This window comes from Ixodes scapularis, unplaced genomic scaffold (genome assembly GCF_016920785.2).
Source record: "Ixodes scapularis isolate PalLabHiFi unplaced genomic scaffold, ASM1692078v2 PGA_scaffold3__209_contigs__length_174095766, whole genome shotgun sequence".
NCBI classification, from domain to species: domain Eukaryota; kingdom Metazoa; phylum Arthropoda; class Arachnida; order Ixodida; family Ixodidae; genus Ixodes; species Ixodes scapularis.
Genome location: NW_024609868.1, coordinates 60,790,824 through 60,811,844, shown reverse-complemented (window position 1 = coordinate 60,811,844; position 21,021 = coordinate 60,790,824). Strand labels below are relative to the sequence as shown.

The 21,021-nt window shown below is 42.0% G+C and overlaps 1 protein-coding gene across 1 annotated transcript in view; it reads left to right on the top strand.

Moving 5' to 3' along the window:
• LOC8031060 (neuropeptide SIFamide receptor) overlaps positions 1–19,326 on the top strand; it is an 82,250-nt gene extending 62,924 nt beyond the window's left edge. The window contains exons 2-3 of the mRNA XM_029973040.3: positions 8,791–8,890; positions 18,603–19,326. Of these exons, the coding sequence (XP_029828900.2) occupies positions 8,791–8,890; positions 18,603–19,326 (824 nt within the window). The remainder of the gene's footprint in view (positions 1–8,790; positions 8,891–18,602) is intronic.
• Positions 19,327–21,021: the final 1,695 nt, after the last annotated feature.

The following is a 21,021-nucleotide window of genomic DNA, read 5'->3' as shown; positions in this document are numbered from 1 at the left end:
CCAGCCATTCGAGTTAAATCGGAGGCGTCTCACACTGGAGATAACAAGAAGGGCCCGGTTTCTGATGTTGTTTTGGCGATGTCTAATTGTCCAAGGCACTCTCCTATAATTTGTTTGACTGAAGATTGTCTTATGGAACCACTAGTTACGTAAAATATTTTGTTATACGAGCGTACGTCAGCTCAACTGCGCACTGCATTTTCGCATTGCAGCTTGTAGTACGCGGAGCGGAGCTTCGTGCTGCAGAATTAACAAAACAACAGCAACAACAACCTTCCACCATTTTAGGAATGTGTGGTTCCAGAGATTCTTGTTTAAAATGACGCTCGCGTTACAGAGAGAGCCAAGAGGTGATTCAACCAAAAGTTCGTTGCGGTACTCCTGGTGCGCATGCACATTCATTTCCAGAACCCCCCGAACCGGCGATTCCTGCAAATGGTGGATCTTTGTGATCGATTCCCGCCCCTGCCTGCTCCAATGTGGACAAGGCTCATACCGGCGTGTTGTTGTGTAATCACACTCTAAAAAATGCCTCCGCGTCTACTTACCCGCAAAACACTCAAGGAGCCAATCTCTGCCATCTAGGAAATCAGCTCAGTGAATGATGAGGCGGAACATCTGTTTAGACATAAAGGAAGTTTGCGCTGTGGCAATGCGCAAATCCACAGCGTCATGCTTGCAATGCGTAATTCCACAACGCAGATATAATTTTGAGGTCTAAACGAATGTTCCACCTCATCACTTGCTGATCTGATTTCGTAGATCGCAGAGCTTGGGTCTTCAAGTGTTTTGCGAGTAAGTAGACCCGCTGGGCATTTCTTAGAGTGCAGTACTGCGCGATGCTCTTGAAAAACCCTAGGCAAAGAGTCGCACTGGTGTGGCTAAATTCTTCTTCTAACGAGTTTAATGAGGTTCCCCATACCTCAAGACCAGACCGTTATATTACTGTGTACGGCGAGCAAGTGTTTCAAAATGCGTCTTATCTCATAGGAACGCGAGGGGGACAACATAAATAATGTGTAGTAAACGCACGATGACAAGGCTCCTAGCACGTTCCGTCATTTGTTCAGGTCGAGGGTAAACAAAAGTACGTGGTGCATCTGGGGGTGAACAAACGGACGAGGCGCGCAAAGAGCAGACAAACTTGCAGGCCATATAAACATGAAAAAAGTATAGCTTTCTTTGTTTTGTTAATTGCTTACTGGATTGTTAACAGCGTATTACGTACAAAAATAACATTAATGGAATAAGTCTTTCCCGGAATGACCTAATACACTGTCTTGATGAAGGATCACAGGCGTGGCCTGCATGAGTTTTGTATGACCACGTTTTCTTTTTAGGCTGCAAGCAAAACACACGGCAAAAGGAAGTCTTTCATAGGGAGGACTGACACATATCATGCACTCTGCTCGCTTTCTGTGGGCGTTTACTTTCTCCCGTCGACAACGACGACAACAAGGGCATCAACGCGGACGCCTTCTACGCGGCTGCTTCCTCCAGCATTCATCATAATCCGTGTCGCGTACCCAGACTGCTTCCTCGTGCGTAGCCAGATACGACCGAGACACGCTTCGCTGTGTTCCTTTGCAGTTCCCTCCCACAGTCTTGTTTTCTTTTTGTTTGCGGTTTTTGTCTTTGTTTCCAATCTTCTGTGGGGTTCTAGGTCCACGCATATAGGACCGGATTTAATCCATCGCTGATTTATCTTTTTTTATGAATAGAGAGCTTTGGAATAGGAAGCCCCAACGATTTCACCGCCCCGGAGGAGCTTGAGGCGTTGCAGTGCCCATGCGTAGAACCTCTGCGCTTTAGATGTGCGACTTCCCCAAGCTGTCCGCAGGACCCAAAGTGTTGAAGACCCAAAGCGTTAGGGACCCCCTGTTTTGTTTGGGAACGCAGCGACGGCTGGCAGTCGACGAACTGTCCAGGTTTCCTTTTTTTTGTGTTTGTTGCTTAAAGATTGTATTTTATTTTTATCGCATCGGAACATCAGACATTATAAACATCGTGTATCGACCAGTATTGTGGTGTTGCCATTATTTATAACGCAAGCTTTACTTAAAATATATGTCACATGTATCTCATAACGGCCAATATGAAAATTCGCCGCAAAATTATTCCCACAGTCTGATCGTTTTGCTTAATCATTGTCGGTTCGGCTTGCAATCTCGGTGGTGCACAGTCTTTGAGAGCTTAAAGAAGCGCAGAGCGGGGTTTAAATTTTTCACACTTTTTGTTTATTAATTCGTTCTTGAGCGTTATTATCGCCGAAGACCAGGATCCTATTAACAGTGAAGCAAGAATGAGATGCTGAGTACAAGGAATGGGCCCATAGTAGTTCGAATCGAATAGCCCTGCGTCATCCCTATCCTTCGCAGGGAAAAGGTGCATATCGACGTGCCAGCGCTCTTTGCACGTTGAAGCCAGGGATGACGCTGCTCTATTCGCTTCGAACCTCTGCTCAAACGCCATATAGACCAGTGTCTGCTCTCTTCATAGGCAGCGCCATATTTGTTTACGCTGACGCCATGACACATTTAAGGGGGGGGGGGGGGGGGGTGGCGCTTTTTGCAAGTCTTAGTTTTTTTAGAAACCTTCGCTAATATCGTAGTGCCAGAAAGTGAGAAATACATAGTCACAAAGTTTCAAGAAAAACACAGATTACCAGGAGTGCTTTAAAAAGCAAGTATCTTGTTTTATGCGCAGCCCTTCTCTTCTTCACAAGAGCCTGCGCTTGAGATTATTATTTCCCATTTTATCGCTGGAGGCAAGGATCTCGTACGCTGATCTATAATAAGGACCCGAAATGCCTTGAATATTTTAAGTGATCAGGAAATATGTAGTCATTTCACAAGAAGACGTCCCAACGAACTAGAGCGTTCACTTTCTTGGGAACCTGGGTTGTACATATAGCGATGCAGATATCCAGAGACGCATATCTGTTCGTCGCGCGATACATGTGCGCAGTGTCTTGCTGCGTAGCTCTAGAACTAATGGTTTCCATCCGGAAATATGCTTCGCGCCTTCGGAACTTTTGATTTCAACGGGCGTTATGCCGGCATGCATTTTTGTATGCGTGATGCCTGTTAAAGTTACTCCTTTTAAAACTAGGGAATACGGTGCCATTTCAAGGAAAGCTTTTTATCAACTTTGCTGGATTGCTGGATGCTTATGAAAAGCCAGATATCTAATGAAGATAATAATGATTAGTGGAATTATGTTCGCAGACAGTATGACACAGAAGTTGCAATAAACAAAATAGTAACCACAATGTCATTGATTTGTGCAGTTACTTCTTTTTCCTGATCGGGCAGGGAGCACAGTTGCCCTCCCTGCCAGATGCACCTTGCCCATATTTACCATTTTCGTTTTCAATCACGCCTATCTTACTCCCTTCGTTGATCTTAAACAAACAACGAGGGTCGCGGCGTGTATTTATTTAAACAACCAAACTAGATTTTCTTCATTGCCAGATTTTTCGTTCTTCATGCCATTGGTCCAGCCTGCAGCACGGGAATGGCATTTACAATTATTTGTCCTAGTATTTTTGACACGGTTAATTTTAATTTTAGCATCGCGAGAGTTAGAGCACAAATGACGAAAAACCGTGACTCGTTATTTATTTTTGAAACAATATATTGATCAGGGACAGTACTGCTCCGTGTCACTGCACAAACTTGTTTTAGGTGTTAGTACATTTCCAGTCTCGTCATTTGCCGTGATTGGTTGCAGTGATAGACTGTTCGGCGTGTATTGAGGGAAATTAGACGTCCTGATTGTTTAGGGCATCTTTCGACTCCCACTGCTCGTGTCAAGTGTGCACACTGGCCGTGTGCATTTTGGCTCTTTATAGATATCCTTCAGCCCTGTGAATTTGTACGGTTCAATCATTTGATGCTGCTTGTAGGTGGTTGCCGGCGTTTCGTAACTTCCTGCTCATTCAAAACAGCAGCGTGCAGTTGCAGCTCAGCAGAAAGTTGTTTGCGTTTTTGCGCCATTCAAGGTCACGTGCAGCTTGTTATACAATGCGCAATATTGTGAAACCATAGCAAAGCCTCTACACTCTAAAAAATGCCTGCGCGTCTACTTACCCGCAATACACTCAAAGAGCCAATCTTTGCGATACAAAATCAGCTCAGCAAATGATGAGGCGAAACATCCGTTTGGACCTAAAAATGAAGTCTGCTCTGTGGCAATACGCAATACAAAGTGGCATGTTTGTATTGCGTTATGCCACAGCGCACACTTAATTTTGAGGTCTAAACAGATGTTCCGCCTCATCGTTCGCTGAGCTGATTTCGTATATCGCAGAGATTGGCTCTTAAAGTGTTTTGCGGGTAACTAGACACGCAGGCATTTCTTAGAGTGCAGTGCTAAGCAGAAGCTAGAAAAAACCAGGTCGTTTGTGTTTTATCTTAAATCGTCGTGCGGCACGTGAGCGGCATCAGAACGCAAAGAGCACATTGTCTATGCCGGAAGTGTGGATGATTTTGTTTCACCAGACTTTCATCAGATTGTGGCAATTTCTATAGAAAAATTCATAAGAACAAAAACAAAAAGAAAAGTAAAATGCGAGAAATAGCTGACTTCCCAGTGCTGAACGCTTCTCAAAACCAAAAAAAGAAAAAGAAAAAAAGAAAAAAAACTATCCCATCTCTAAAGTGCTTGTGCCAAAACAAGAAAAACAAAAAACAACTACACTTGAATTCAAGGTCACCACGTGACATATTCTGAATATACGCTCCGGTATGTGAAGAGTTTCTTCGGCGAAAGAAAGATCTGCTTTCCATTTTGACTGGTTGGAGAGCGAAACTTTCAAACACTGTGGACATACTTTTTCATTCATTCCCATAACTCTCTTTTTTCACTTTTGTCTTCACCTCTCGCTTGGTCTTTTTCCGCTCTAAAGAAATCCCCCCTTTGACGTGACCCAGCTCCGGCTGCATTAAGCTATTTTTTAATTAAATTTAAGAGAGGAAGCTACAAAAAAGGGGTTTGTGGAATGCTAGCGACAAAGAGGACTTGTAGTTTATTATTGTATTAAGCAAACAAAATTTGCGACAGAGATTGGTGAGCGCTTCATGTTCTTAGGCACTGCAGATATTTTTCGGGGACATCCATTTATCAGTGTACTGATATTTCACGTTAAGTATATGATTCTTTTGAACATCTCCCAATTTATTGTACCTTTCTTTCTTCGGCTAAGTTGGAATCATGTATTTTTACTTGCAAAATACTTGTGAATTCGTTTTTGCAGAATCCACAGCATAAAAGTATTGTCTCAATATTTTAGCCTTGTTTGCTTCCTCTTCCCCTCCTCCTTCCACCACTGACTTACCTTTTACAGGTAGAGGCGCCACTTGTCCGAAGTTTTAGTACAAACACTCCTCATGAACTGAGAATCAGGCGATTGTTTTCGTTTCCTGGATTGAAAGATAAAAGGTACCTAGAAACCTACTGGACCATGTTCGCAAAAAAAAAAAAAAAAAAAACACACATATATATATATATATATATATATATATATATATATATATATATATATATATATATATATATATATATATATATATATATATATATATATATATAAGACGCTTATTTCTTCCTATGACATCCTTGAGGGGCACTTAGAATGATTGAATCACAAGGGACACGACTTGTTTTCAGGAGTGTTTGCAATAGCAAGGAAGGAAATCAGTGGGCGGAGAAGGGCGCTTTGAGCTCAATGAAGGGACACAACACTCTCACAGAAATACAAATAAGTCATCGAAAAAAACTGCAATAAATGTGATGGAATGCAAATACTCTGTATTAGAATGCCGATTCTTTCAAAGATGTATGTAAATTGAAACAAATAAGAAGAAAAAATTATAGTGCATTACTCTAGCTAGAGGGTAGAGCAATTCGTTTTATACGGGCTCATATAGACACAGGAAAAACGCTTGGAAGCAACGGGCACGTCAAAAAATTTTAATATCGTTTTTTTTTTTTTTCAGAAATGTGAGTTTAAACTAGTTTTCAATAGTCGAGTAAATAAATAAGAGGTAGCATAGTGTTAAGCCTGAAAACAAAACAACACAAATTTCTAATAAATTAGATTTTTAGCGCAAACTGAAAATAGCTCAGCGTCCCTTGACCTTTTTGATAAAAACCTTAAACCCATCTTGGGTACTGAATAGGTGCATTTGTAGTGCGTGCCCTTTTTCGTCAACCCTTCAGTTTAAAATAGCATTTGAATCTCTGTTCGCTTTTAGGGGCCAAGATTTCTGGTCCATCGCCTTAATCCCTCGGCCACGACTGCGGGACGAGTAGGGGGCTCTGAGATGTGGTAGTAACTCAAGAGCTGGGGTTTCTGTCATGGATGAAACGTTGCATGTAGCCGCCCAACGTCTATACAGGAGAGGGCACTACGGTCAAATGCGTAATTAATCGCGTTGAACTTTGCATGCATTGGCTCAACGTTGATAGACGAGAGGGTAGTGCGGTCAAATGCTCAAATGCGCATGTAACCACATTCCACACCACACATTCTCTTTCTGACATGGAAAAAAAATCAGCACCATCAGCGCTACCTATGAACAAAATCAGTAGAATCAGCACCACCAGAGCTTCGCCCTATCAGAATCATTCACCACGTGGAGATGCAGTCGATTTTTTGATTGAAGTAAGGTTGGTCGTCAATAGGCACTTTGAGAATTTCTGGTGCTCTATGCACCAACTGAAAATATAAAATATAAAGCTAGCATACGCACACGCATGCGCACACATACACGCATAAACGCACACACGAACTCACACGTACGCACTCACGCCAGCACGCACACAGATACACACACGCACAACTACTTGTGGATTGCTAATGTGAGCTTGGTATTAAAGTACTTAATCAGAGCATAGCCTGTACACGTTCATTACCTCTAAGCTTAAACATATCGAAAGTTCTTTGTGCATACGTTTTTTATCCACATTTTTATGTTCTGTTACTAACGAAGTGAGAACGTTTTATTTACCTGCCCCATTATTACCGCCACGCAAATAAAAAGCACCACCAAATGTGCGAAATGGGAGGCTTCATTTTTGCGTTTTACCGTGGTTTCTTTCCTTCTATGTTTACGTTTCTATGAATCAGTACTAAATTTTTCGTGGGAAAGGATGTTTTTTCACGGGTTTTTGGCGGGTCGTTCTTACAGGCATGTTAGCATGCCTGTAGAAATCTCCGAATATAGATAAATGGAGTACTTCACCGCAGTCACAATAGTTAAAAAAAAAAATATGTGGTAGGTTTTGTGTTTTTTTTTTATTTGGAGTGATTGACTCACTCCTCTAAAGAGGTTATTTTTTCTTCTTAAAGCTGACAAACAGTAACAAATCACTTCTTTATATCCCTTTAAAGTAATGAGACCAGGGACAGTCATATTCGTTAAGGAAATCGATACCAAAAATACTCGGCTTAGAAGAGCGTGATACCATGAGTTTGACGCCTGCTTCGGTAGTATAGTGCTGTTTTTGTTTCCTCTCTTTCTCTGCTCTGCCGCTCACGGAGGTGACGGAGATATTTAAACCAGAAGACACCCACAGGATTCAGCTAGTTTCAGCTTTATTGTAGACCACTCATGCGTTGTGCAATTTTTAGCAAAAAGTGGAATTATCTTTTGTTCCTCATTGTGATTGAAGAGCACTTTACCGTAGTGACAATTCGCGTTTCCAAGCATCTGGTTTCGGGCACAAAATCGGCAGCTCAATGATTTTAGCACGATTCGTTGTGCGATTTTCGTTAGTCAGCGGCGGGTAAGCTCGAGGTCCTAAATGAACGATTGCACATTTCGAGCGAATGAGAAGTGATTAAAGCTGCCACATTCGGTTACGAGTCAGCGAGGCTGGTGGCTCCAAAGAGGGAGACATGAGCAGTACATATAGCCACAAAACACAATAACAGACGGACTCCTTAACCCAGGAGCGGGGGAAAAACGGAACGGACAACAGCAAAGTTCCAAATAGAGTGTTGTGTTCTCCGTCGGTTTTCCCCCACTCGTGGGTTACCATGTCATAATTAAACCAGCTCGCTTGCACTCTTGCTTTAGTTTCAATTAAGATACGCCAGGTGTGGTCTATCATGCTCACGCCTTTTGATTCGTAATTCGTACTTTGCTGCTCTTATCAAAAACGGCTAACCTTTATTGACTTCGGAGGGGTAATAAGTTGATAGGGACTCGGCACGCTTGGCGTTTTTTTTGGTGGCCATTCACTATAATAGGGAGCGCTCAGACACGAGCGCTACGCCACCGTTTGATAGGGCACTTGAAGGGTCATGCTTGAAATCGGGTCAAATAAATGTAACTGTAGAAATTCCAAAATACGCACAAACAATTTAGATATAGCCGCTTTTCAAAACAATATTTCTGGCTCACGGCCCCTATAGTTGAAACAGGTGAGCCAGATCCGTTTCATTTTGCAGTTCATGTTTTACACTACACTGAGATAACAAAACGTTTTCACACTGGATAAACATAGAACATATTTTATTAATATTTATGATGCACTTAAAAAGAGGTGACTTTCCACACATCACCATTTCCAAATGTTCACCTGCTAATGTGTTCCACAATGCCAGAAAAGTATAAGGATAGGTGGCCATTGAGAGAAAACAAAACCACAAAAACACCGATCCTCAAACTAGAAATGAGAGTCAAAAAAATTATTCTTCGCTTTATTTTGTCACATGAAATGTTGTGACCGGAACTGATCTCAATGCAGATGTTGTTCTTAATCGAGTTGTTCTCTTTGCAGCATGGATCCTGGGTCTGTTTGTGTGCAAGGGTGTGTCCTACCTGCAAGGAGTCTCGGTCTGCGCCTCTGTAAACACCCTGGTTGCAATCTCAATAGACAGGTGAGAAAACCGCCCCGCAGCTTTTGCGCGTCATGCATAAATAACAAATGAATAACTCAAAAGATAAAAAAAGTGTAACGCGAGAGGATCTGTCTTTTGTGGAAATTCCTTACAATTGCATTTTAGGCACAAGGACGAAAGAAACCTTTCTCTTTAAAATTTCAAATCGGAGCATAATATTACGTTTGTTTAGTTGTGACTTTTAAATAACATTATGCACTGGGTGATGTGTAGATAAAATAAATCCGCAAGAAAAGGTTTTTGTACCAAGCTGCACTACAGAAATACGATGACCATGAATAGCATTAAAGCATAATCGGATAAGAAAGGAAACTGACTGTAATAAATACCAATACAGCATCTAAGCGTTTTAAATTCGTAATAGTAGCTGTGGTTGAATACTTTCACACGAACGCAGCCTGATGGTACGCGGCTAAACATGCCACAGAACGTCCAAAATACCGTAAAAATTAAGTTGTACATTATATTATGGTGCTGACAGCTTCTACTCTATATGCATTTACGAAGTATGAAATACGTGTAGGTTAACCAAAAAGAAAAAAAAAAAAAAACGAAAGAAGACATCACACATTATTCTCTTTTTTTCTTTTTTTTTTAACCGAATGTCAGACCAATATTATGAGGGACGTTTTTACCTTCACCACTTTCTCAGCCTAATGAAACCGGAGACACGGAAACAAAAACGACGTACACAACATTAACTCGACTCTTCCCAGACGGTGCCGAGTACGCCCTTTTGTGTCACGTCGCCCTCGATCTTTTCACAACTTCAGTGACGTTGAATTCCATCAAAAGCATAATTCGAGGTTTTTTGTTAGCTAATGAAATGTGCTCCAAAAGGGAGGAGCAGAAATATTCCATTGGAATATTTTTCGCTTTACACGAGCTTACTGGCACTATGGGACTCAAGATACTCTACGCAACGACGTTGGCCAAGAAACTCCTTCGTTGCGGTGTAGTTTCAAGGACAAAAGCGAGCGTTTTCATTTAACCTCTCTCTTGCCTGGAATTGCATTTGCTGCGAGATTAAACAGTAATTTGGAATGACACTTCGTTGGCCACAAACGACAGCAAACACGGTGTAAAGATCAGTTCGAAACGAGAGCCACTTCGCGCTGCCATACCACCAAACGGCGAAACCGCAAGCCAAACCTGCTCGCCGAAGGTCGTCGGAACGCTCGGAATCGGTCGGATCCTCAAGCCTGTATACGACCGCAGCACCGCCGCGTAAATCTTTGACATTTCTACGCTCGCCACTCGTCGGTGCCTAATCCCACTACCCCTTTCTAGTATGGGCCGCCTTTTCCACCACTTGGTGGAGGGTATGTCGACGGGTCATTTCTTGTTTCAGTACCTTATAAACGGCATTTGTTTCTTTTCTAATCCGAAATATTGAAGAAGAAAAAAACTACTTTCATAAATAATTGAAACGGTTCGCGCCACTTATATTTTGTATTTTGACTAAACAGAAGCTTTTAGCGACTCTGACGAGTAGTAAGGCCCGGACAAAATACTTCACATATCGCGCGCTTTCGGCACGGCGGGTCGCCCTCGTTGGTGGAGGTCTTCACAACGTCCGGTTAAAATATGACGAAATGATATTTAATTACTCTCTCCGTGCCCGCTGGCTTGCCCGAACTCCAAAAGATGTGGAAACCGCAAAAGAAGTTAAACGCTTAAATATGATTGCAGGGCCCCTTCAAGCGATATATTTTTCTAAAAACACGTGTTTTGTTATATATATATATATATATATATATATTTGTTTTTGCAAAATTTAATCTGTATAATAGAAACCTAATTTTAATAGGGCTTAATTTAATTAATATTTATTCTTTTAAACCTGCCATTTAAAAACAATGGCTCTTATAAAATTTGTTATATAAAATAAGATTTCGAAATAGCCCTTTGCGTAAAAGAAACAAAAACAACGTTCCACTTGCCGTTCCTTAAAACAAATTAACAGCTCACCATTAAATATTTCTCGCTAATGATATACCAGTGCCGTTTTTGGGTTCTTGTGTTTTCACATGAAACGAACGATTGCCATTTAAGCCGCTTTTTGGAGCACAGTTTTGCACAAGACTAGTGAATCAGAGATTATTTGTTATTCAGGTCAGTACCTTCGTATGTAGCTAAGACACGGAGATGTGTGTTCATATCGCTATATGAAAAATATTTTGGAAAAAAATCCTAGAAAATATTACTTTGTTGCAATTTGGTGGAGACGTCAGGTTATTCACGCCGGCCGGCATGTTTTATACGTTACCATTCAATTTGAAAATCACAGCTTATAGGTTTTTCGATTACGAACTGTTGTGCATGGTACCTTGGCGTCGTTATTCTTAGCTCCCCATACTGAACACCCAGCTAATCAAGCCTTCATTTTATGAATCAGAAAAAGGTAAATAAAAGAATTCACTAATTAAATCTCTAAAAATTTGAAGTTCGAGGCGCAAAAAAATGAGCTCGAAAATTGAATAGCCTGCAGTGTCTGCACAGAAAAATAATGCCGGTCAGTGGGCGTATTTAAAAACCCAACGTCCGATTGTCAACTTATGCGCGTTGGTTTACTGTAGTTAATATTTTCATTTACTTTTCTGCGAATATGTCGCTCACTGCAAAGTTCCATCCATTAAAAAACGGAATATTTGTTCTTTTTTTTTTTTTACCGTCAATTCTGTCTGCAGAATTATTGAGGTCACAATTGCATCACTAAGAAGAGCAGCATGCTGCTTAAAAGTCGCAGTTTTCCCATTCAGGCTATACGTTATTCAGTTCAATAATTTATTGATAATCTGGATAAGAGTGACTCCGGAGAAAGGAGTGGCAGAGAACATATAGGGGAAGAACTAGAGTTATATTTTAACAACTCAGAATACCAGGGCGGCTTCAGCAGAACTTGTACGACACGCCTCCTTGCTATATCGGACAATTCCGTATTGGAAGCATACAGAACACATCATGTCGCACCTTGTAAGTAATAAATTTATTTGCACTAAATTTTTTGCTAATAATAACTAAAAAGTTTTTAATTGAAACGAATTTTATAATTGCTTGAGTACCTTTCCCACGTATGGATCACACAGGTTATGATGCACTTTTTGGATAAATAAAGTTACTAGTGACTGTTACAGTTTTTGCTTCTCCTTCATTTAGCGACCGCTCACCTTTGAGTATGTCACTGAACTAATCGTAAGTCTACCGCTGATGAAATTAGAACCCTATTAATTCTAGGCCAAGGAATTGTATGTGCGTCAGTAGGCTGCTAGTCAACGCAGTTGGTGACCAAGAAAGGACACTTTGGGTTGTACGTGCTTCAAGCAATGGAACACGAGCGCTGCGTTACATTTTGGCTGGGCACTAAATTTTTCTACCACGAGGTCGGATTTAAGAATTGTGGCCATTGCACGTCTCAGATTATCTAGAATTTTACGTAAGATGACGCTACCTGCCAAAATTCAACTTTGTTGCCCGATTAGTATACATAAAACAAAGCGATGTTCACATAAGCACTTAGCGCAGTCAAAAACAATATCAAAACAAACAGCCGAATAACCACTCTTAATAAAACAGATCAGGCTGTAGTGCGCAAAATTTAAGAAACTTCTAAGTCGAAAAACCTAAAAGTTTAAAGTTTGAACTTCTCGCTAGACTTGAAAGCTTGAAGTTTGAAGTTCAAGTTCGACTTGAAAGTTTCCTCATTTTTCCCCATCATAGTTTTAGTGCTACTTTGATTATCACGAACTCGCCCGCACACTCGTTAATATTCAACCAAACAAGGCAATGCCATCCAGGAGACTCTTTGCGCCGGTCGAACGAAGTTGCTTCCATCTTCCAGCGGTGGCCGCTTCAGATGAGGTTTTTCGTGTTTTTTTTCCCCTTACAAACAATATTTGCAATGGCGGAGAGAAGTGGACTGGTGTCCTTGGTGTCCCTAATCTTTGTTGAGGTACTAAAGGGAGATTAAAAAGAAGCAAATTTGTTTTTAAATTTCGATATTTTTTTATATATTATATAGCCAAATAAAAAAAAATATATATATATATAGTATCAATGGCCATCACATCACGCGCGAAATGGTGCAAGATATTGTGTAAAAAAAGCTGGAATTACGCTAGACTCTAGAAAACAGCACAGCTCCCCGAATTCAGCATCCTATACAAAAGTTTTTTTTTTTTTTCTACGAACCGGTAATAGGATTTGCGAATGACAAGTTCTATCATATCCTGAACTCAGACGAAGGCGCATGTTGGCTCGCTCCAATGTTTATAATTTTGTCTAGGTTTTGATTCTACGCGGACTTGCATACAAAAATGGGAATAGAAAACAGACGCCTTCGCGGATTGTGCTTGCGGTTCCTTGGTCGAAGAGGCACCTATGATATTAAGAAATTGCAGAAACGGTAATATCGGATCTATTTTGTTTTCTTGTGTTTTGAATCTTTGTAAATGCTCGACGTTGACGCAACAGCTGCGAGGCTTGGCTGTGGGTTTGGCATGCTACAGTGGAAATACATTTGTGCGGATGAATATATATATATATCACATAATAAAGACTGCCGCTGCGTTTCAAAGCGTTCCAAAGACATCTTCTGCCCGCGCAGTTATAAACTTGCGGGACGCGCAAACATTTATATTCTATAGCATTTTCTATGCAAAGATGCTCAAATTTTGTGAGTCGGTTCCTTTTTTTCATTTTTTTTTTATAATGCAAGGTGTTAGAAAAAGGCGGTCGATAGGTAAACCACTTGCATAGAATCTGTACAGTGCTGCTGACGTGTCGTTCCCTTTTTTATTCTTCGGCCTCGAATTTCCATGATGTTGAAAGCTTACCACACCGCCCGCCTTTATCTTTTACGCTTTTTGCACCAAGCGTTTCTTTACGCTATTTTGTTATTCAGAAAAAAAGAGAAGATATAGACACTATTATGAAATAGGTCACTTAATGCAGATATGAGCCGTCAATATGGTGTTTTCAATGTGTGTCGTCATATGGAAGGCAACAAAAATGTGTGCTCCCCGTGTGATATCACAGAGGGCACGTTAGTAGCGATGAATTTAGAGTGCACCAAAGTAAGGGGAGTGTTAAGAACACGGACAGTGTGCTCACAGGTGTGGGTATTGTTGACGCTTTACATACATAATTACAGTGACGCCGCCTACCGCGGCGGCTCACAAATCCATTTACCTTGTAATATCACGGAAGTGAGCTCACGGTGGTATGCAGAAAAAAAAGAAAAAAACTCCCGCTGCGGCTTAATCAGCATTTTCTGAAGCTCAACGAGTAAATGCCGTTTATCACCGAACATGTTTGTATGTTTTTTTTGTTTTTTTTTTATCTGCTTAGCGAAAAAATTTAAGCTCTGAGAACGCGCCGACTATGTCCGGGCATTGAAGTTTTTATCAATAGTAAGTGCTACTTAAGGGGCCCCTCTAAACCCTAGCATCGGTATTTTAAAGCATGAAATGGTTTTTAACACTACCCCCAGTACCAAAATTTTTTTCGTCCGTCCGTCTGTGTATTTCCCCAGAAATGTAGCGGGGAAATTGATGTCGCGTGACCTGAAGCCACGGGACGTACAGACCAAGCCAATTTCCCCGCTAAATATAGCGGAAAAATTTACATCACATGACCTATACACCAATTCAGTCTCCCCGCTAAATCTGGGGGAAAGTGGCGTTACGTGACCTATTCTTGGTTAAATTAACGGCACGTGACGTATAAGTCAACTAAGTTTCCCCGCCAAATTCAAGCGGATTAATAAACGTTTTATGGCCAAAACGGCAGCTCAGTTTTCCTTCTAACTTCAGCGGAAAGTTGACGTCTATACAACGATTAAGTTTCCCCTCTAAAGTTAGCGAGAAAATATAGGTCACGTGACCTATACAACCATTCCGTTTCCTCGAAACATTTGGCGGGGAAATATACCTCAAGTGACACACAGATTTTCGGACCAATTCCCTATAATACATTTCATGCATTATACCTTATTTAAAATGACCGCAAATAATCCCTGGAGATTTTAATTGATGGTTAAGCTTGGTAAGGGGCTTATTTTCAGGGATAACATTAAAAAAAAAAAAGCGTAGTGGAAGCTCCCACCCAAATCAATGACGTAGATAGTATAAAGATGCAGTTCTTGCTAAAGCTCTTTTATACGGAAACGTAACAACGTCCTTTGAAGAATGCTGCCTGCAATCTTGAAGCGATCGGGCGGCGCTACCGTCAACGCGCAAGCACAAAGAAAAAATAAATCAAGGTGAAAAAGTTTGCATGGGGGATGAGAAGAAAGCAGAGCACGAGAAGCCATGTCGCCAATCAAGTAGCAACGACTGCGCAACATCACGCCTTCCATCGCCTTTCTTTTGGCATAATCTCTGCGGCTCATCCAATTTAACGCAGAAGGTATGCACCGTGACAGTATAGGCCTTTAGCCCATGTGTAAGTGTTTGCGTGTCTTTTAGCCTTTGACTGTGCTAGAACTCGAGTTTAAATCGAGTATAGGAAGGCCACCTGCTATCTTAGATTGGAACAGATTGCACTACCGTTGCTGCCCGAGTGCGAAAGAGCAAAAAACGAAGATGAAAGGTGCGCGCGCCAGTGGAGAAGGGAGGAGATGCCGCTGGGCTTTTCTTATTCAAGGTCCTTTACTTGCCTTTTTGAATGACTTTAATCGGATGTCTCATTTGACTTTCTCTCTCTTCATTTCATTGATCACAGCAATCATGGGCGCTCGCGTCTGCTAACCGACCAATTGGAAGCCTATTTTGCTGTGCACTCGCCGCGTGTACTTTCTCTGCAAACGGCCGGTCACTTTTCATTTCCATTCATTTTAGTGGTATTCTGTTTAGTGGGCCTGGAATGTCTTTTAAACAGGTAAAAAGGACAAAAACCTGTCGCACACTCTGGTAGGCGAAGCGAGGGAAAACCCAAACTTTTCAGTCGCAATAATACTCATCCCAATTGTCGCCGCTTTTCTTATGGTGCCGCCATGTTGAGAGTCAGATGAAAGAACAAGGCGACGACTGATGCCTTGCAACCAACACTTCCGGTCTCCGAGTTATAAATTTAAGTTAGCGGTGCAGGGTGTTTTCGATTATCTTAACAATAAATATATTTTATCAATATTATTATTAATGATTGCTTGAGACCCGAAAGTTACAACATTTCCCAGGTCCTGAAAAATGCCTTCGCCTCGTGCGTTATAAATAAAACAAACAGCCAGGAGGAACCCGTATGAGTTCCCTGAACATTGTTCGTATCTAATCGGTGAAGGGCATGTCCTGCCCAAAGTTGCCCGTCTTGGCCACCAGTCGAGCCGACAGGAGGCGACCCAGGCACTTCCTGTTTTCTGGCAAGTGTCTATAGCAGTGATATAACGAATTCTATGTTCAAATCGATGACAGCGATACCACATTATATTTCCGCAACTCTAAGCTCATGGCCGTTTGTAGGAATCGGGGCTAGGCGACGAAACTCTCTTCACACGCAATTGGATCTTGTCGGCTCTTTTTCTTTCGTATTGCTGCGGTAGCACGACCAGAAACGCAATACCAAAGGTGTTGAGTGAAGTCTGCTAGTTCATTTCAAGGGTCATCTGGGCGAACACACCTCACACTTTCAGAGTTTATTGTGCACCTTTTTATGTACTTGATGTCACTCTCATTAGGTACAGTATCTCAGACCCAACGTCTGCATACAATTGACCAAACCTTGAGTGCTTTCCGGCTCAACAATAACTTATCACCGAACTATTTCGGCGGTTTTAGATGTAAGAATAAAACAGTTGTTTTCACGGGAGAAAATAGCAGTGAAAGTGCCTACACTGAACGATTCTGTGTGGGCTCTAAGAACTGGAGAAATTATGTATCTAGAAGGACCCATGCTAACTGGCGTATGGTAAGAAATTAAAGATTCTCCGTATTCGATAATTTTCCCCATTCGCGACTCCAGCAAAACGGACGGAACATAGTGGAAAAACATTAAACTTGCCGGAACAACATTTTTCACGAGTCCTGCTTCTCTCTTGTGCTTCCGCGATTGCCTGCTGGCGGCGGTTGGCGCGCTTCCCACCAAAGTAAGCTATAAAGCGAGAAATGTTTCCTTGGCTCAGTCCAACGCAACAGAAAACGGCAGCAACGACCGGGCCACGGGAAAACTATAACTCATAAGAGCCTAACCAACTAGGAGCGCCTCGCATTGCTTGTCATGCTGTGTAGCGCTAACAACTGTCCCAGTAACTCTGCTGTTACAGTCGTATCAGAGTGCTCCATATGTTGCTCTGAACGCAACCTACATAACCGCGTAAACCAGACATAGGGTGTTTATCGGTGCAATAGAAGGACAGTAGGCGGTCCTTTCATCGCTTTCCAAAGAAGGTTAAGACCCTGGAAGCGACCTTACGATAATACACCGCCGCAGGATTTTAGACTATATTAAACAAAAATAGGGCAAACATTTTGGAACCGACCCTATACGGGTCGCTGGAATAGCGCATTACAAACATCTGTGACATCAGTCCTTCACGGTGATGTAATAATACATGCCTTCTTTCTTTGAGGTTCTTGAAGATGACATAGCCTCGTTTATAGCTGGAATGGCCGTCAAGTAATAACTCATCCCCCTAATATAGAAAAGAGGAGTGAACTGTAGACTCATCATTATTAGTAGAACGCACAACAGCGGCCATTTTCCGAACCCCATTGGGAAACAAATTTGGTGATGAAAGACCTGTTGCAGAGAATGATCGCTCTCGGCGCTGATATCAAAGAATCTCAACATTATCACCTGCAGTTTCCTCATGCCCTTTATTTTACGGTTTCCCAAGAATCTCATGTTATCCTGGCAAATGGTAAGGGTTCCTCCGGATACACGTCTTAATTTGTACAAATCCAAGGCCCTATTACGTATTTGTTGCCTCGCAAAGAAAAGAAAGAGAGCACCGTGCGCGTGGGTTCTGAAAATGGCACCGGCTAAAAGCTTGATATCAGAAGTTCTGAAATTTTCTAGGTGACCGTGGCCATCTTGAATGGGTGGCTCAAGGGATCAAGGTTTGCGGGGAAATACTGTTTGTTCTCACCGCGACGCGGCAATGTGCTCGCGTTTTAATCGCGGTTGTCACTTATTTTTGTCTTGGATCTTCTATCTTGTTTGCTTGTTCTAGGAGGTAATGGCTTGTTTTTTGTCTGAATTTTTTATATCATTTGTCTTAAGATTCTTCGCTTTGCGCTTGATTTATTATGGCTGATGCCAGGTGTTTCTGTGGCACGTAGGTCTCAAAAGATAAAGCGGCAGCTGGGGGATTGCACTCCTTGATTGTATTTGATTTCGATGGCTGCAACATTTTACCTTAACAATAGCTGCTTCTACGCTGTCTAGGGCTCGATCTACGATACGGTGGCGTAGCTTTTTTTACTGTGTTCGCACCCCTCTTTCTCCCATATATTTTATTTTTCTTCCTTACCCAAAATGACCTTGCTGTTGCAGTTGGTAACGCCATAATGACTGGCTTTTCTTGTTCCATTCAATGTTGCACGTATTTGTTGCTGTTATAAAAAAAGTTAATGGTAAATATACCAGTAATTTTTTTATGCTTCTGTCAGTAATAATGCACATCTTATAAAACGCAAGTTATTCTAATCGCAGACATGTGCTATAGCTTGTGTAAATATTCTTTTTTCTGACCCAGGTTCTTCGCCATCTGCCATCCCATGAAGCGGCAGATCACAATTCGCGTCTGTAGAGTTATCATCGCCGTCATCTGGTCTTTCAGCTTGACCATCACGCTCCCCTGGACGTTCTTCTTTCGTCTCATGCCCATGTTAAGTGAGAGCAACTCCAGCCTCCAGGTGTGCCGCGAAGATTGGCCCACCGAGCGCATGGGAATGCTATACTTCATCGTGGCCAACCTTATACTGTGCTATCTGTTGCCATTATGCGTAATCACATTGTGCTACATCTTCATCTGGCTCAAGGTTTGGCGCAGACGACCTCCCGGCGAAGCCCACGACTTTGGTGTCGAGAATATGATACAACGCTCCAAGGTCAAGGTGGCCAAGATGCTACTCGTTGTGGTGATTGTGTTTGCCATATCTTGGCTTCCACTGTACGCCATTTTCGCCCGTCTAAAGATTGGAGAACCTCTGGTTGATGGCAGTGCTGAGCAAGCCGTCATCGAGGTCGCTGCGCCAGTGGCTCAATGGCTGGGTGCGTCAAACAGCTGCATTAATCCGATCCTGTACGCTTTCTTCAACAGCAAGTTTAGGATGGGTTTTAAAGCTATCTTGCTCAAGTGCTTTTGCCCTAAAAAGTTCAGTTCCAGGCAAGAGAGATCTTGCAAGATGTTGTCAAACACAAGGACTTCAATGACTGCTGGGCGCAGGAAGGACTCAAGAATGTCCGATGTGTTTTGAACTGAGTGCGTTGAGGTTTAGCCTTTCACTAAGAGACAGGAACGGCCCTTTTATTGAACTCTCGCTACTTTAAGTTTGTGTGAGGATGGTAGCCTTCTCTGTTCTAAAATAATAGAGGCATACCATTTAAAATTATATCGGCACTGTACATATTAATTCACTTGTCCATACACAAGCTATTTAATTTTGGCATTCCCGCTCTCAAATCTAATGTCCGTTTGTAGTGTCGACCCAAATCTGACAAGTGTAATTTTTTCGCGCGTTTCTCATTGTGTAATATAGACGAAGAAAGACGTAAAATGACTTTACTCATAGTGTGTTTTCCAAATCGTCTCGCACTATATGGGAAATGTCAGTGGTGAGTATATTGATGTCATTACACAAGCCTTAGATGTATCGTGCGTTCTACTGCTAAATCTGCGGTTCACTGGTACGGAACGTTGTTTTAAGTGACTCAATTGTTCTCAATATAAATTTTAGAGTATCGCCTTTAATGCAGTGCTCATGAAAAAACACAGCACAACTTAGGCGACGTTAATTGGATTATGAGCGCATGCTTGCGGTTTACTGTCAATTGTTGGTGCACATACTTTTGCCGTTCTTGTTGTTGTAGTCAACGTTCGATGATAAATTAACCCTGAAAATTCCACAGGCAATGTACTTGTCGTGTAGACGAAACAAAACAGGATGACCGACAAGGGCTGGACTACTAAGACAAAACTAAAAGTATTAGTCCCAAGAATGCTGTAGTCGCTCACAACGTGAAAACAGAAGGAGAAGCTTCAGTTGTCCCACCTCCAGTGCGAACGACCTTCCTTCGATAATTCTTCGGCGTCTCGTTCACCTCGAGCGCGCACGCGCATCCAAAGCACAGGGGAAGGCATGGGGCGTGTGCTAAAGGCCGGGAGTTCAATAGACACGCACTGCCGTTTTTATTCTGCCAGTGTCTAAAACGAACTTTCCCCACACAAAAATGTCCGGCCGAGACCCGAGTGCTGAGACCTATTTGTATGAGTCACATCACATGCAGTGATGACAGGAAACTCGAAAGGTTTTTACTCTGATAAGCCATTTTCTGCGGGTTGTTAAAAATATTAGAAATCACACAACGCAAATATTGCTAGGCCCGAAGCCTAAACAAATACGGTGATTTCAATAAAAATTAAACACACAGAATCGCGAGGAGGGAAACAACCTACGTGGTTTACGCAGTACCAGACATCACGTTTCCCCGCACCCGTCTACATATATTTATTTCCTCTTGTTAGCAAAACACGACACTGAAGTGGACATTTATTTGCCGGATGAAATATGTTCTTTGTTCATCTATCGTCTCATTGCAAGAAAAGTTTAAATAAAATATAAATGAACGAAGCAGAGGAAAAGCGTGTGGTTAGTCGTTCCAAGAGTGTGAAAGCTCCTTGCATAAATGGAATTAAAATGGGGTTAGAATATGGAGAGAGAGAGGATCGGTCAACGACGGATCCAGAACTCCGTTTGTTTGTTTTTCTTTTTTTTTTGGGAAGGGGAAGAGGGGGAGGGGGGTGGGCGCAAAATTTGTAAGGATGCCATTCTCCCATTCTTTCGTGTGCACCGGAGGGTCCACCCATGTCAAATTGCCCTCCTAGAAGGGGAAGAGGGGGGGGGGGGAGGGGGCGGTCGACTTTGTTGGTGGGGAGGGGGGGTAACCGCCTC